An 18,193-nucleotide genomic window follows, 5' to 3' on the forward strand; every position below is an offset into this window, starting at 1 on the left:
TCCACCCCACTGTCTCTAAAATCTTGATTTTTGCCTCAGTTCATCACCATTTGGCTGTAGAAGACAACCTTGGGCAATAGGAAATGAAAATCCTGGAATCAGTGAGGTTGGAAAAGATCTCCAAGACTGTTCAGTATTCCTGGATGCCAGCAGGAGATAGGATTGAACACAGAAGATTTTCTGGGGATCAAACTCAACAAATCTGCTCTCCGCAAGGAATTCCCAATGTCAGTTTGGGCCCTGATAGACGTTCCTGCCCCTGTGTTCATCCAGGTGCCCACAGGGAGACAGGATGATGCAGAGACCCCCCCCAGCCAGGTCTCTTCCCAACAGGGATCACCAGGGCTCTGCCCAACGGGGGTCACTGGGGATCATCCAACACCGATCCTCCCATGGGGGATGGAGCTGGAGCAGAGCACGAAGCTCTTCCCACACTCGGGGCACTCACAGGGCTTCCCTTAGTGGTGCCTCCGTTGGTGTTTGGTCAAGTTAGAGCTCTGTGAGAAGCTCTTCCCACACTCAGGACACTCGTAGGGCCTCTCCCCACTGTGAATGCGCTGGTGCCTGATGAGGATGTCGTTGCGATTGAATCCCTTCCCGCAGTCGGGGCAGCGGAAGGGCCTCTCCTCTGTGTGAATCCGCTCATGTAGGAGGAGATTGGAGCTGCTGTGAAACCTCTTCCCACACTTGGGACACTCGTAGGGCCTCTCCCCAGTGTGGATGCGCTGGTGGCTTCTCAGGTTGGTGCTCCATCGAAAGCTCTTCCCACATTCCAAGCAGGTGTAGGGCCGGTCCCCAGTGTGGATCACCTGGTGCTCCATCAGATGAGAAATAGTTCTGAAGCTCTTCCCACATTTCCCACACTCATAGGGCCGTTCTCCAGTGTGGATCACCTGGTGCCGGATCAGCCTACACCTGTAGCTGAAACCCTTCCCACATTCCAAGCACTCGTGGGGCTTCTCCCCTCCAGGAGGCTTCTCCACCAGCTCTGAGCTCTGCCTGGATCTCCGGCCGCCTTCCCGGCTCAGGGAGGGTCTTTCCTCCTCGCAGCTCCCTGGGCTGGGTTTGCAGCCTCTCCTCGTGAGGCATCTCTGGGGTTTATCCTCCTCCTCCATCCACTCACGCCTTGGCAATGAAAAATCCTGGTTTGGGGGGAAAAAGAGGAGGAAAACGCTTTAGACTGGAGGTTCCTCCTTGCCCATCTTCATCTCAAGAAGTCATTGGATATGTTGTGTCTGTAAGAACCTCCAAAATGCCAGGACAGCACTGGGGATACCGGCCTTGGGGCTCCCCCCTCCCACAAATCCCCTGCCGGGGGGCGTTGGGGCCCGGGCCGGGCGCAGGTGGCTCCAGGTGGGCAACGCTGGGAGCTGCGGCTCTGCCTGGACACTGCTGCGTCATCACCGCCGCGCGCTCTCATTGGCTCAGCGCTGCCCGAGGGGCGGGGCTGCACCAAGCCGGGACACCCTGCTCCAGGGGGGATGGCCCCAAAACGGGGGACCCCCATGCAAGGAACAACAGCAAAGGGTCTCTACAAACACATGCTGCGAATCCGCTTGGACACAGGGCCGGGGACGTGGACATAAGGAAGGGACAGCAGAAGCCATCAGGGTCAGAAAATGTTATTAATTGACCACACAGACTGCTGCTCAGCCAAGCTCCTGCTCAATTCATGAACTCCCAGAAGAAGAACAAACACTAAACAGATCCGTGAATATCGTTAGCTATACAAAAGTGAGGTGCATATTCAGGGGATGAAGCAGTGAGTGCATTGGGAAATCTGTACCTCTCAAGTACTTCATCCAATGAGGAAAGGGAGAGGGAGATGCAACTGGAAAAATTAGGATGAAAAGGAGGCTGTGCTCTCCAACAATTGCAGACACGCCATGGGAAATAGCTCATGGCCTCTCTCTTGTTTTATGAATGAAATTGCTTTTATAAGACTCCTCTGTCTTATTTGAGCACAGAAACCTCTGGTGATGTGAATTTTTCCACACACCTTGGGGGTCGGCAGGAATTCCTTCCCCCGCCTGGGGTGGAGGGCAGTGTGTGGAGCTGAAGGTGCCTCACCCAGTTTGGGTGATCGGCTCCCTTGGGTGGCGGCGGCATCGGGCATGGACTGGGCTTGGGAAGGATGAATTAGGGAAACCTTATCAATACGAGTGCCTAACAAAAGACTTTGAGACTAGGAAAAATATAAGCAAAATAGAAATGATAGCCATTTTTGACTGTGTGGCTGAAAGCAACTGAATGCCTGAAGGCCCCTTTGTTTAGATCATGTTAGATGCTGCGAATACCAAAAAGCAAACAGACATCCTCCCTAGGCATGGCACGAAGGGTCCCAGGTAAAATTTAGAGATAAGAAAAGCAGTAAAACATGGTAATATAGTCATTCCTATAGGTTGCATACAAATGTTAGAGAATTTGTATCTTCTAGAAGAGTGGTTAGTGGAAACTAGCATATTCAACATAGAAGGAAATTTCTTGTAACGTAAACGGGAAAATCTCACTCTTATGCACTTACTCTTGCCATCTTTCTTACTCTCTTACGCTCTCTGCTCTAACTCTTGCTCTGTCCCTCTCTCTCCGTCCTGCTTTGAGCTGCAGCTGCAGTTCCTAGCAGGGCCTTATATATACCCACGCCCTACCAAATAAACTGCAAACATCAAGACCAGAGCGCCTCAGTTTGTCCCTACAATCCCAACGCAGTAATTCCTACAGACTGTGTACCCGAGAGTGACCAGGAGACAGACAAGTCACAGATCAGGGGGGCTGGGAAGAGTCGGCAGCCAGAGAGCACTGAAAATCTCAGCAGTGACTACAGTGGGATCTTCGGGGACTGAACATGGCAGGGCACCCATGGAGGGTAGAAAGGGAAAGCCAGGAAGGGCTCTCGGCAGAAGGGATGATGATCCCAAAATATCTCTGTAGGGTCCCTTGGGAGCATCTTGAGGGAGTTTGCACATTCTCCCAGAGGTAATCAAGGACAGGGACCCCCACGGGGGGCAATCAGGGAAGTCGAGAAGGGATTTAGACAACAGGGGATGGATGCTGTTGGTGTGCTGAGAAGGGATTGGGTGAAGGAGACCGTGCAGGAATATGGTTCAGGAGAGAAGAAGCAGGAGCAATCTATGTGGGAAGAAAATGGATAATGGAAAAGAGGGGAAAGAGAAAAATACTGAGGATGGGGATGCTTGTCAGCGGGCTCTTATCGTCAGAAGTTGCCAGCTGCTGCAGATCCTTTGTATCCCCGGTTGCCAGGACAGGCACACAAGGAGGTCAGGATTGCAGGGGGTTTCTCTGTGCTGGGCAGCGGCAGGAGCGGGTGCAGAGGGGCGGCACCGGGAGCACGGGCTGGGGGCCTGTGGGGAGCTGCGGGGCCGGGCCGGGGCTGTGGGGCAGCCGGGGCTCAGCGCCGGGCGCTGCCTGAGCCCAGCACCCCCCGGCAATTGCAGGCCCGGCAGTGGCCCCCGGCCCCCAGGAGGCTGCGGGACGCCCCGGCCGCTGCCCGGCCCCGTGGAGCTGCCGGCCCTGCCCGCCGGGGGGGCCGCGTTTGGACACTGCGGCAGGACAGGCACCGGCTCTGGGATACGGGCTGGCCACGGCAGCCACAGCACAAGGAGCAGCACGAAGGAACAGCTGGGAAATGGGCATTGGACGTGCAAGGATCCAGATTAGCTTTTAAGCATTTTCCTTGGGTCACTGCAGAAAGGAATGATTTAGCAGAAAGCTCGGCAGCTGTCAGAGGATGAGCACCCCCAGGCACTGAGGGGGCTGCAGGAGGGGCAGAAGAAGCCCCTGGAGCACTTGGTCACAAAGGCACAGCAGAGGAATGCAAGAAGGGAGGAGGAAAAGGCCAAGGGGAAGGCAAAGGCCATGGCAGAGTTTCTACAGCCCCTGAGGGATGAACCCCAGGGCCCAAGGCGGCCCCAGCACCCAGGGGCTCTCACATCCTTACACCATCTTGAACCAGGTGCCCTCCTCACACTGACACCATTCAGTCCTTGATGGCAAAGATGCTTTCTGGGGACGCCCACTTACACAGGGTGGTAAACTAGAATTTGCCTCTTAGTGGGAGTAAGATGTAGAAGGGAAAATGGAAAAGACATGGACGGTCCTTCTGCAGGGATGCACGGAAGCACCAGCCTTATTGGAGCAAGCCTTGCAGAAAATATCACAAGAATTTACCCCACCCCAGGGATTGGGTTAATGCAGGATGTGGATGACTTGCTGCAATCAGGAGGACAAGAAGTGGTAGAAGAAGCCTCTGTGAAATGGCTGAATGATCAGGCTAAAAAGCATCTTTGATTATTTGAAATAAAAGAGGAAATGGTGGAGAAAAGGGTAAAATATTTGGGACATATTTTGACTGAGGGTTTGCGGTGTATTGACCCGAAGAGGGACCAGGGAATCTCAGAAGTGATTCAGGACTAAAAAGCAGGTGCAAGAATTCTGACGATTAATAGGAAACTGCAGGACCTGGATTGAAGATTCTCTGCTCTAGCCACAACATTGTATGACTTTTTAAACCCAAATATCCTCTGTATTGTGGTATGGACAGGAGAAAAGGAAAAACCCTGAGAAAATGAAAAATAACAAAATGATTGGACCACCAGCTATGTCTCCTCCAGACCGAGAAAAAGAAATTTGAATTCTATGTGTGTTATAAGTGTACATTATATTCTTGAGTTTTTGCAAATATTAATGCTATATGCTGGAAAACATTGCTGTATGAATATAGTTTCTTTTAGTTCTGCAATTAACAAAACTTATAAATACTTGTGTCATAAATATATTTTTCTTGGAGTATAATGTAAAAATCTTTTGTTCATGTAACAAACTTGGAGAATGGTAAAAAAGATAATCAGGAAATTCTTCACATTCCTGGATTATGGGACACCAGAACCCCAGGGAAGGAAAAAATTATTTACAGGTTGGAGGAGAAGGATTCAGAATAATGCATGAAGGGCTATGAATATGCAACATGTTGCTGCATTTAGGAAGTGTTTTCTGAGTCAGTGTGTGCCCTTGGCTGAAGGCCAAGCATCCGGCCATTATAACCTTTGGCCAGAGCCAGGGCAGATATTCAATTATCTCCCTTGGAATTGATCTTTGCAATTCCTTACCCTGGGAATTCTCCACCTAGTGCGGGCTGGAGATAAGGGATGTATATTTCAAGCAGGCTGTGGCCAGAATCCTGTCTCTTGTGAAATCTCTGCCACAGGAAGCTGGGCTGGCACAGAACCTGCCTTGGCACTTTGCTGTTCACAGCATCCACCCAGGACTCTGCCTCTCAATTACACTCACACACTGGGCTGCCTGCGATTCCACTCTTGGAAAGTATACCAAATTTAAAATTTTTTTACATTCTGTTTTACTAGTCAGGCTCGTTTGCCCTTGTCCCAGGAAAGAAATTTTAAAAGGTTCTTTTTAAGGGATGTTGCACCACTCAACAGAGATGAGTTTAACATCTCAACAGACTGGGAAGAGCCCAAAAGATTCCCACAAAGATAACAAACATCAATAAAACATCAAGGAAACATCAGCAAACATCAAGGAACACCCACCCCAGACACCGCCCCTGGCCCAGATGGAGACACCTGGTCTGGAAAAGGCTGAGAAGGAAATCCAGGAATGCGGATCTAATTAACATCAGAAGAGGAGAAATCCGTGTGCAATAGGAAACCAAACACTAAGAACTACACAACTTTGAAGCAATGAACACTAAACCAATGGATTTCAATGGGTTCAGACTGTAAAAAGTTTGCGAAAAATCTAGTAAAATTCACATCTCATGGAATGATTTTCTCTCCACACCAGGGCTATGTGTGGATGAAATTATTTCTGTTGCTCATCCTGACCAGAATCAAGTAATGCTTTGACTCTAACACTAAAGACATTATTGAAGAGTTTTTGTTTTTCCTGCAGTTTCAGTGACAAGATTACACCATTAGAAAATTTTTTCATATTAATCCAACTTTTATTTTATCATTTAGGTTTGGACCAGGGGTGTGACAAGCAATTTTTACTCCTAGGAGAAGATGTAGAAAAGACTTGCTTGAACTGGAATATTTTTCTATATATTTGTGGCTGACTCTTAATGATGGCAGAATTTCCGAATGGGTTTTTCGATGCTCACCTTTAAGTTGCATTTTGCAAACCTAGAAGAGTATTAATCGTAAGGCTTTAACACATAAATAGTTAATACAAAATCGTTAAAAAAAAAAAAGAAAAATAAAGCAGATTGTGAGGGTGGACGTGTGAATCACCTAAAGGCTGCTCTGGAAGAAAATCCTAGTTCCGGGCAGCCAGCAGAGGACCTTTAGAAATGCAAATTAACATTGCTCTGGAAAAGTGTGGACAATGCCCAAGGGCCTTCTTGCCAGGGGGAGGAATTTCCCTGAGTCCATCTGCCCCTCACCCCCAGCTCTGCCTGCTTGCACAGATGGAATTTGCACAACTAAAGGCAGAGCCCATAGTGAGGATATCTGACTGCAACAGAAATTGGTTAAGCTGCAAAGGGAAACAGCAAACACAGAATGTTGTGGAAGCTTAATGAAAAACAGTGTGGGGGGGGGGGGGAATCATCCCTCTCCCCAGAGCACTGAGGTGTTTTTGCTAGTCCAGAGAAATCAGTGGGGAATCCAAGTATTTGATGATTTAATAAGATAAAAGTGGTCAATTGATGCAGCCGTGGCAGGAGGGAGCACCCAAAAAGGGCAAAAAGATGAACGGCCACCAGAACAAATGCTACAACACCATGGACCAGTCCCTGGGATCCCTAACGAATTCATATCAGGACACAGAAAATCCATCCATAATTTGAGTGGCATTATTAGGTTACAAAGTGTCCTTGAAATAATAACCAAGCAGACAGCTCCAGCTCCTGAACTTCCTGACAAACAATCCGTTCAAATGAGGAACGAGACATTTCACCATGGGATGGGATCACATTATCTATTAACAGAAAGAGGAGGAGTTTGTGGAAAATTAAATCATTCAAATTGCTGTTTACAAATAGATGATGACCCAAAAGTGGTGAAACAGATAACAAAGGAAATAAGAAAGTAGCTCATGTACCAGTCCAAACAGGGAAAGGATGGGAATGGGACACGTTTTCGTGGTTCCCTGGCAGACCATGGCTTAAACGAATGCTGCTCCTCCTCTGACGTGCTGCAGAAACTCTCAGCTTTTTACAATGCACGACACCTTGCGCCAAAGAGGACACAGGAAAAGAGATTGAGTCGATGGCAATTAAAAGTTTGTAAGCGCTGTTCTTGAGAAAATGAGACAAGGAGGGATTGAAAGCAGTAAGATTAATATCGTAGTAGGAGTGCATATTAGGAGGGACATGCAGTAGGTGGATCGAGAAGTCTGAACCCTCCAAGTACCTCAGCCAGTAGGGAAGTGGAGAGGGAGGTGCAGAAGGGAAAATGAGGATAAAAAGGAGGCGGCGCTTTAGAGACCGCATGGCAAATGCCGCATGGCGCCTCCCTTTGTTCATCAATAAAGTCACTTTTACAGGACTCCTCTGTCTCCTTTGTGCACACAAACCTCTGGCCACGGGAATTTTCCCGCACAGCCCCGGGCACAGGGCAGACACCTCTGTGCCACCCACAGCAACCGGGACGAGCCAGCGCTGCTCCGGCACCGGCTCCTGCCGAGGCCCCAGCGGGAAGGAGACCGCGGGCAGCCGCTCCCGCAGCGCCCTCAGCCCAGCGCCAACACGGGCCGGCACCGGCACAACCAACCCGCCAGAGCCCCCTGCCGCCCCCTCGGCCCGCAGCGAGCCCCGAGCCCCCGCACAACCGAGGGCGGCTCCCACCTGCGCTGGGGCCGCCTCCGAGCTCCGCCGCCGCCTCCCCGGGCTACGGCCGCTGCCGCCGCTGCCGGGCCCGCACAGACGCTGCCACAATGGCGCCTTTGCTGCTCTGCCCAATCAGCGCGCGACAACCAGGAGTGACATTGGCACAATCAGCCAATGGCAGCGAGGGCCGGGCTCTGCACACGGCCCAGCCTCGGCCCGCGCTCTCAGGGCCCCCCGGGCTGTGGGAGGGCAAAGGCGGAGATGAGGAACAGCCCTGGAACGGCCCGGGCCCGAGCCGCCATTGGCCTGGAAACACAAACAAAGTTCTCCGCAGCTCCCGGCACGCCTTTCCCAGCCCTGTGTGTTCGCTGTCTCCGGCTCAGCGGGAAGCCCTGGAGCCTCTCTTCTCCTACCCCCTAATTAGGAGCCTCAGTGCATGGCTTTGATTTTCCCCAGAATGGGAAAACTACCCCAAACCCCTGTGGATGAGTGGACGGGAGAGATTTCTGGCAGAAAACTCCAAAAACTCAGAGCAGGATAATGAGAAGTAAATGGAGACCCTTCAAACCAGCTTTCCCCCACTCCTCTCTCCTTCCAGCTGCACCTGCTACCCCGGCAGTGCAGGGTGTGAGAAACGACGCTCACTTTTAACATTTTAAAGGTTTATGAAATCTTTAAAAAATGTAATAGGTGACTTGTGAGAAGCGACAGGTGTTGGAAAGGATAAGGATTTGACAGGAAGGTCTCACAGATATGTATGTATAACAGAAAGGTCTTTGAATGTAGAATCTGAAGTAGGAATACAAATCATAGCAAATTTCGATGTAGAAGGAAAGAATTGCTGAGCCAGTCTGACTGGGTAACCAGAAGGCAAAGAGCAAGTGAGTTGGAAGGGGCTTTTATGATTTAGAGCAAAGGATAAACCACCTCAAACAAAAGATTTTGGAAAAAAGTTTTTACCAAGCAAAAAGATTTTCACAGACAAACAAGAAAGCCAATGTTTCAAGTAGAGAAAATATCTCAGAATTTTCCACTGCAAGAAAACTGAAAAAGAACTTCTAGCTTAAACTGTAACATAGTAACCTTTTGTGATTGGACAATAGTAACATGAATATGGTTATGTCAGTAGTAAGGACAGGCTATAGGTAACAGTAAAGGTATCGATTGGGTGTCATGTATTGAGATGCTCTGTAATGAAACGTATAGAATTCACTGTAACCAGAACTAGAGATGCTTCAGACGAACCTACAGCTGTGGCTGAAAAGGCTCCATGACCCGTGAATTGCTGCATCATCTGGATACAATAAACAGCATTTGAAAGAGCCACCTGGAGCCCCGCATCCCTCATTTCTGGCTCTTACACAAATGCAGAGCTGAGTCCTTTGTTTGAACTGCTAAAAGGAGACTCAGACCTTTTATCACCTAGAAGACTCAATTCACAAACTCATCAAGCCCTGCAGGGCAGAGCTTAGCAAAACGGCAAGGTGCACTCTGTGCACTTCTTTTCATAATTTTGGGCACAGCTAAACAGCCTCATGCTTTGATACTTCAATGGGACTCCGATGAACCAGACCCTTTGTTTATCATGGAATGGATTTTTTGGCCACACCAAGCAACCAAAGCCATCAGTACCCAGCATGGAATGACGGCACAGCTGATTGTTAAAGCCCGACAGAGACTAACTTCCCTGGCAGGAGTGGATTTTTCCACTATTTACATGCCTATTACCACCTTTTATTTGGATTGGATATTTCAGGAATCTGAGGCTATTCAGATGGCCTTTGCTGAATTCAGCGGGCAAATTTCAATACACCCACCAAAACATAAGCTTTTAACCCCTTTATTCCAATTGATAGAAAAACCAAAGAGAAGTGAAGTCCCACTTAAAGCTTTAACAGTATTTACAGATGGTTCTGGTCGCTCTCATAAATCAGTGGTGGTATGGAAGAGACCTCTCACCTGGTGTTCGGAAATCAGATGTGTCCACAGTTGAGGGGTCTCCCCAAATTGTTGAACTAGCTGCTGTTGTCAGAGTTTTTAAAAAATTTTCTGATCCCTTTAATTTGGTAACAGATTCAGCTTATGTTGCAGGAATTGTGATGACAGCTGAAGCATCAGTTTTGAAAGAGGTTGAATTTTCACAACTCTTTTATTGGTTACAGCTTCTTGTTTTTTCCTTAGAAAATAGAACATCTTATTTTGTTATGAATATTCGATCATACACAGACCTTCCTGGATTTTTGGCTGAAGGGAACAGGCAGGCTGATTTTTTAGCAATGCATGTACTAAATTCTGTACAGAAGATGGACCAAGCTAAATTGAGTCATTCATTTTTTCTCCAGAACGCTGCTGCTTTGCTTCAGAACTTTGGCATTACTAAAGCCCAAGCTTCAGTAATTATCACTGTTTGTCCTGACTGTCAAAGGTGTTATTTTCCTTCTATTGCAGGAGGTGTTAATTCCCGAGGGCTTAAAAGCCTTCAAATCTGGCAAAGAGATGTTACCCATTTTGCTGAGTTTGGCCGTTTAAAATACATTCATTCCTCCATTGACGCCTTTTCTGGCGCTCTTTTTGCATCAGTCCATTCAGGGGAAACAGCTGAAGATGTCTGCAGACACTTTACTGCTGCTTTTGCAACTCTGGGTGCACCTTCTGAGGTGAAGACCGACAACGGCCCAGCTGATACTTCCCATCGAGCTGCTGCCTTTTTTGCTCTATGGGGAATTAGTCACAAAGCAGGTATCCCTCATTCCCCAACAGGCCAATCTAGCATTGAATGAGCTCATGGCTCTCTTTAGCGTCTTTTAATACTACAAAAAAGTGGGAGCTGGAGCTGGGACCCCTGCCGAGAGACTGCAGAAAGCTCTTTATGTTTTTAACTATTTGAACTGTTCTTTTATGGACCCCAATCCACCAACTGTTCGACATTTTAATTGTAATTCACAATTGCAACATAAGGAAAGGCCCCCTGTTTTAATAAAAGATCCAGAATCCCGTAAAATATTGGGTCCTTATCCTTTGATCACCTGGGGTCGAGGTTTCTCATGTGTCCTTACAGAGAATGGTTCCAAGTGGATCCCTGCAAATAATGTGAAGCCGTTTCGAGAACCCCTGAATGCAGCCCTGGAGGATTCGCCTTTAACTGCAGCACCTGAAGACCCACCTGTAATACCACCATGGAAGGAGGACACCCAGGAACAGGACTTTTAACTGAGGCTGACTGTGTTAGACATGCTACTCTGCAAAATAGAGCAGCAATAGACTTTTTGCTTTTAGCACAGGGACCTGTGGGTGAGGAATTCGATGGGATGTGTTGCCTTAACCTTTCTGACCACTCCCAGCCCATCTATGCCAGCATTCAAGCCCTGAAAGAAGGTGTGAATAAACTTCGGGTAGATAATGGGTACGACTGGCTGAACTGGCTCTTAGGACATTGGGGACTCACTGGCTGGGTTAGGAATTTAGTTAAAATAGGTTTGTATGTATTAGGCATCATATTATGCATTGTAGTAGTTATTCCTTGTATTTTACAGTGTGTTAAGAATTTAATCGACAAATCGCTGAAGAGTGTATTTTTAGTTAAAAGAAACGGGGGAGATGTGGATATGGGTAATGCAAATGAGACTGATAGTACTGCAGATTGAATCAGCAAATGCAGCCTGACAACGAGGATGCCTGGCAAGAGCAAACAGAGATCTGACTGCAAGAGGACTGGATCAAGTCTGGGTTATGGGAAATAACATTTTCCTGAGTCCAAATGTAAAGTTTGTCTATGTGAGAGTTTGTCTATGTAAGGTTTGTCTATGTGATTGCAGTAAAATATTACCAGCCTTCCTGTAAATGGTATATAAGCACATGTAGTGCTCATTAAAAATTGGATTTTGATCACCATTCAGTGTCCCCGTCTCTCTCTCATCGTCGATAGTTCAAGTACTCCCAGTGGGATCCTGGAAAGAGAATGGTGGCACATCTACTGCCTGCTACCCCCCTCTAGGCAATATTCAACTGTTTCGTTCACAGACTCATCTTCTAGCACTCTTAGTGGGGTCAGCAGAGAAACTTCCCACTGGTGGGGGCAAAGAGCACCCTCTGTGCCTTTGTGGTGGGAGCAGACAGTGTTGTCTCAAAGGAAAGGTCAGAGGGAGGCCAAGCTGGACCTCTGCCTCCTGCCCCTCACCCCACAAGGGCAGGAGGGCACAAAACTGAGCACTTTTATTTTTTTTCAGTCCTATCTGTCCCATGGCCTCGACTAGGAGAGGGAAGGATCTCGAAGGAGAGGATTAAAAGGATTTCTTGAGGATCACTGCCAGTGCACAGCACACATGGCATCCCTCACCCCTTACATCATCATGGGATGGAGGGGTAGGAACCAACCACAGCCCTACCCCACTGCTCCAGAAGCCAAAACCCCCATGCAAGCATTTAGTTATGGCCTTCTTAGAGAATCACATTCCCACCCAAATCTTCCCCTCTGCAGCAGCTCATTCCCACAGGAACTGGCAGAGCAGATGGGGTTTGGACATTGGCTGGCTTCCATTGCAGTCCTTGCCCTGGAGCTGGCACGGCAGGAGAAGGGCTCTGGTGAACCTTCTCCTCCTCCCATGTAGGCTCTAACCCAGCTGCCAGAACTTCAAGTTCTCAGAGCACTTCTGGGCTCTGAGCAGCGGCCACGGGAGGAGGAGATGCAGCTCCAAAGGCAGCAGTTCCCAGGCCCAGCTCCTGCCATCCCAGTGGGGCTGTTCGGTGGTTCAGGAGAGGAAGGGAAGGGCAAGTGCAGGTGGCAGTAGCTCATTTCAGACTGAAAGAGGGAAAGGTAATTTATTCACTTTGAAATCCCTGCATTCAAGCTCTGATTTTAACCTGAAAGAGAAGTAGCACCTATTCGTGTTTAATTTGGGTGAAGAACAACTGTTACATTTGATATGGTAAGCAGTTCAATTATCTGAGGGAAAATGTACAGCAAAGATTAGCATTCACAAAGAGACAGAAAACAGCAGGAGTTGGCAAAAAAGGAAGAGGAAAAGAAAGCAAACCCCAAGCGAGTGTTTCACCCAAATCCAGGATTTTCTGTTTGTAAGAGTGGGGTCCTCCCAGGTCCCTCCCCAGTCCCGTCCCCCAATAAACGGGACCAGGGTGAACTGGGAAGCTTTATTGGGAACACTGGAGCAGCTGTGCTTGGGCAGAATGACAGCGGGGCTGGGTGTGGGACACACGACTCCTCTAAAATCAGTGTGGGGATGTGTTGGAGTCAGTAAGTCAAGAGTTTCTCTGAATCCTTCAGAGAGAGATCAGAGTGCAGGGATTGAATTAAAGTCTTGAGATGGATTGAAATATGTTAAGCATCTCACACATAAAGCAGAGGTGAAGGTTTAGGTTGTAGCACGAGGGAGCAATAAGTAAATGGAATAAGTTTTAAGTGCTTTTAGTGAGTAAAAGGTCTTAGACGCCAGAGAAGTAGTACATGTTCTAGTGAAGGTTGAAAGACATGCTAGTGTTTCCCTCGAGGCTCCAAGAACCTCACTTCAGACATAATAGAGTTAGAGTTCAGAATATTGCTTACATTTTTCAGTTAGAACAAGATAGGTCATGTACATAGTTTATATGTAGCCTGGCGTGCTAAGAGACTAGAATTCTAATAGGTTAAGAAGCAGTGGTCTGAGTTTGTGTCTTAGCTAGCTGGAAAGTTTCTATGAAAGAACATGCTTTAGGGAGAGCTGGTGCTCTATGCCTTGGCTTTATGCCATTGCATTTTGCCACTTGCATTTTGCCATTGCCACTTGCTTTATGCCGTTGCTTTTGCCATTGCTTTTAATGCCATGTGCTTTTTGCCATTGCTTTGCTTTGTTTTTGCCTTTGAGACTGATGTGCTTCTGCAAGAAACAACTTTACAGTAACTATTAGCTGCTTGGCACATGAAAGAAAATAACCCGACAGTTGGGTGCCTGAGAGCACCTGGAGGTTCAAAACCTCACAGTCCTCGAGCTCTGTGAGGACAAAGAAGAGAGAGAGCGCAGATGGGCAGGTCTGTCAGTAGGCGGGTTCCCCTTGGTTGCCCCTCACCAGGCCTGGGTTGAGCCGGGACCAGCTGAGCCGAGCTCCCCAGGCCCGTGCTGTGCCTGCCCTGCCCGTGTGGAAGCGCCTGCACCCATCAATAACCATCGATCCCGGCTGCGGCGGGCACTGCGGGCGCTGCGCCGCCTCTGCCGCTGCCCCTGCCTGGCTCCACTGCCCCAGCAGGAGGACTGGAAAAGGAGTGAGAACAAGAAAAAAAGAAAATGAAAGAAAAAGAATAATAAGAAGAATTAGAATAAGAATAGGAAAAATAATAGGAATTAAGAATAAGGAAAAATACCCAAAAAGTAATAAAAATAAGACTATAAGAGCAAGAACAAGACTATAAGAATATAAGAATAAGAAATAGATGTAGAAATAGGAGAACAAGTAGAAGAAGCCCATAAGAAGAAATAGTTATAGTAAAAATTATAATAGGAAGAAGAATGATAAAAATCCTAAGTTGAAGAAGAAATAGTGGTAGCAATAAATGTAATAATCATTATAAGTATAGACAGTAGAAAAAGAAGAAAAAGAGGAGGAATGGGAAGAAGAAGAAAGAGAAGAGGAAGAGGAGGAGGAGGAGGAAGTAATAGATGTAGTATTAAATAATAGAAGTTGTAGTAAATAGTTATAATAAAAATAAAGTTATGATGATAATAATGATTTGTATTAATGTTATCAAGTTAAAATACACATCCACACATCTTCTAGAGTCAAACCATAGTTTGGGTGGTGAAGGACCTCAGAAATCCTCTACTGAATAAAGAGGCTGAGACCACCCCAGCCCAGCCCTCCTTCACCTGACTGCAGCTTTGGCCTGGGACTTGAGCGGCCTAACAGCACCTGAGGTACCATCAAGGTGACACCATTGATCAATTGCCTCTGGTCTAGGGACAAGGACACGAGACTGAGGCAGGAGAATGTATCCAAAGCAAGGCAAAGCCAGCAGCTGTCCTGAAAATCAGCTTGGGCCAGGCTGGGGCTGGGGGAGGCCGTAGCCCACAGGCTCATCTGCTGAGGCCACGTTTGCACACACTGCCCACAGCCAGCCAGGGAGGAGGAGAGTTCTGGGGCTGTGGGGGAACCTCTGCTCACAGGCACTGAACACCCATCCTCCCTCACACAAACTGGCTCCGCTGGAAAATCCCCAGCCCGGGAAGGCCACATCCACGGCACATTGCCGTGAGGGGCAGCTGAGGAGGTGCCAGAATCCATCCAAGAGCCCCAAAGCGCTGCCCAGACTCACTGCTGAGGCCTTGCAGCAGAGCACTGCTCCTGATGCAAAGGGATGCAGCAGAGCCAGAGGCTGCTGCCAGAGCCTGTGTCAGACTTGTCCCTGCCAGGGGAGGAACCTGGGCCTTCCCACCTGCCCCCAGTGTGTATGGACCCCCTGAACTCCGTGTTTGTGGGGGACCCTGAGCACCAAGAAGACAGAGATGTAGAGCATCCACAGGACGCCATTGGGATCCACAGAGTGGTGAGGTTTTCTACTTAATCTGTCTCTGTCACTCTCTTTCTCATCCCCCACCTCTATTCCATTTCAATTTTTCTCTCTTTGTCATTCTCTCTGCCTCTCCTTTACTCTTCATTAAACCCACACTATTGACTTTGGCACATGCTCTCATTTGCAATAGAAACAGATTCTGCCCCCACTTGCCTTGATGGAATCAATGTGCACTGTGAGCCAGGGTTGACCAAGGCCTCATATTTTCGTGGTTCTGAGGTGCCAGGCCAATGAATCCACACAGTTCAAAAAACCTGGATTTCCCCAGCCTCTACCTGGCTAGAGGCAGGGCCCCTCTAAGCCTGGTTATTCTTCTTTCCTGAGCTATGTCTTGGAGGTTCCTTCAAGGGGATTGGACGTGTCGTCATCATCATCATCATCATCATACCTGGCAGTTTGACTACGGGCAACTGGAGCTGCTTCCTTTTTGGTGAAGTTTGGTGAAGTTCCACCTTTTTTTGTGGAAATCCCTCTCTGCATCTCACCGTCCTGCAATTCAAGCACCAGTTTTACCAGAGCAACAGTAGATTTTCCATCCCACTTCTTCATGTTTTCTCCAGAATCACGCAGCAAAGACCACAGCTCAGCTCGTGAGAAGGGTCTTCTCTCCCCATCTGGGGAACGTTTACGTTTGGGGCCAGAACTTTTGATCTGTACAGCCAAGATTTGGAGAAATCCCTCTTTCATCTCCTCCCTGAGTTTCTTGTGGTTCTCCTCTATCTTATCTTCTAATTTCTGCAGACGTGTTTCCACAGCTGCAATTCTGGCATGTGTTGGGCCATGCATGGCATCTGCATATGCTCGGAGCTTCTTCTCCATATCGAGCACGGTCTCCTCCCTTTCCTCCAGCTTCATTGTTGCTAAAGCAGAAGCGTATTCTTGTGGCCCAAGTCGTACAAGTTTTTGCCACATCACAGATGTACATGGTACCAAGTCTGAATTCTTAGTTGTTAGGTCATCTGAAAAAACAATCTCTGCCACTGCCATTTCTCTCAAGCGTTGAACCCCTTGTTCTATGGTCTCCCACTGGGTTTGCTGCATACAGAGATCATCTGCACACAGATATCTTTATGCCACACTTCCCAGGACCCGTGCCCAGAGACTCTGAGGATTAGCCCCCCTCACCATTCCTTGGTCAATAACGGGATCATGTGGCAGGGATCCCAAATGCCTGGCTTCAGTGCCATCCAGAATTGTGGCCTCGCCTGCAGCATCCCAAAGACGGACCAGCCAGCTAATTATAGATTCATCAGGTCATCAGGTGTGATCCTTTCTCAGGCCACGAAGGTCTTTCAGGGATAAGGACTCAATATTGGCTCCTGATCCTGTCTCAGTTGCTCTGACTTCTGATTTTGTACCAGGAGCTCACTTTGAGGATCCTTCCCCTGGATCATCATCACCCACTGGCTGATCAGTTTTGCTGGTGTGCTTCCTCCCCACAGCAACTGCCAGTGGCTTAGGCTCACTGTCTGGTTTAGCTACAGCCTGAGTGACTGGGGTATTGGCTGATTTATCTCCCTGCCCCCCTGCCTCTCTCTGCTGCCCTACAGTATCTAGCAGTGTGCAATAAGCATATGCTAGGGCCCAGCTTACTGCAATGATCTTTTTCTCATTAGAATCATCATGGCACTTCTCTTCCAGATATTTCCCCCCCTCATCTGGGTTCTGAATTTGTTCACGTGAAAATTCCCAGGCTGGGCGATCAGAAAATTTCTTCAGGGTTCTGCCCATTCTCTCCCATTCCCCATCCCACTCAGAATTTTCCATGCCTGGGCCTACTCCTGGGTCAGGGGTCCCATCAGCTCCTCTGGACACCTCAGCCCTCATTCTAGAGAGGCTGCAGACTGTGTAGAGGAAGCTTACCAGATGAAATACCAGGACAGTGGTATCCTTGACATTCAGGGGAAAGTGAACATCCTCAAAAAATGACTTAACAGATTCAAAGGAGAAGAAGGAAAGGCAAAAAAGCCTCATCCCCTGCTCCTCCTCTAACAAACTAGATGCAATTACTAATGAACTCCCAAAACAGGCTATTGGAAATGGGATGCAGGGTTGGATGAAGAAACCATGAACCATAAATATCTGGAACAAACTTCAGTAGTTTTATAAACTTTCTATAAATCATAATCACTGAGCCCAGCACAACAGCTATTCTAATTTGTGCTCCTCTACTGAAAAAACTGCATATGAGGGACACTACTGGAGACATCTCCAGATAAGAAAATAAGCCTAGGGACCAAAAAGGTATTAAAACCTCAAAAAAGTCTAGGGACCCGAGACACATAAAGGCCTTCACCCTGACAGACATTATGAATTCAAAAAACATGGTTACTGACTGCTTTACCCCAATACAGAGTAAGTACAACCAAAATGCAATCAGAGCAGGTTTTCTTTTCCACTTTCTTGCAACGTGTTGGGCACCAAAGAAGTATTTGTCCTGGTTTAGGGCAAACTTGGGAGGAAACCTCTGAATGGGGTCCCTCTGGGAAAGAGATTCAAGCCGTCCCTCCCCCAGTTGTCTCGGGAATAAATACTCCCTCGGAGAGAAGTAGAAAAGGAAAAAACTGTTTATTCAACAGGCAATACACCTCCCAGCACAAAAATGAACAAAACCAAACAGCAAAACCCCTCGCTGTTCCCAAGAGATGACAGATTTAGAAGAGTTCTTTCCCTGGGCTGCCCGGCTCACTCAGTCTGTTCTCAGTCCCTCCTGTGCTGGGAAATGCCACGGCCCAGGCCAGGCCTGGTGGGCCACAGGTGTGAGCTCCCGGTGCCCTTCTGGGTTTTCAGTCCAGAGCAGGTTCAAACAGTTCCAGGAAAAAGGAAAA

The 18,193-nt window shown here is 48.0% G+C and overlaps 1 protein-coding gene across 1 annotated transcript in view; it reads right to left on the minus strand.

Moving 5' to 3' along the window:
- The window catches only part of LOC148217875 (uncharacterized), a 115,844-nt gene that overhangs the window by 66,447 nt on the left and 31,204 nt on the right, over positions 1-18,193 (minus strand). The window contains 1 exon segment of the mRNA XM_088158431.1: positions 420-967. Coding sequence (XP_088014557.1) covers positions 420-967 — 548 coding nt within the window.

This window comes from Sturnus vulgaris, unplaced genomic scaffold (genome assembly GCF_052056855.1).
Source record: "Sturnus vulgaris isolate bStuVul1 unplaced genomic scaffold, bStuVul1.hap1 Scaffold_198, whole genome shotgun sequence".
NCBI classification, from domain to species: Eukaryota; Metazoa; Chordata; class Aves; order Passeriformes; family Sturnidae; genus Sturnus; species Sturnus vulgaris.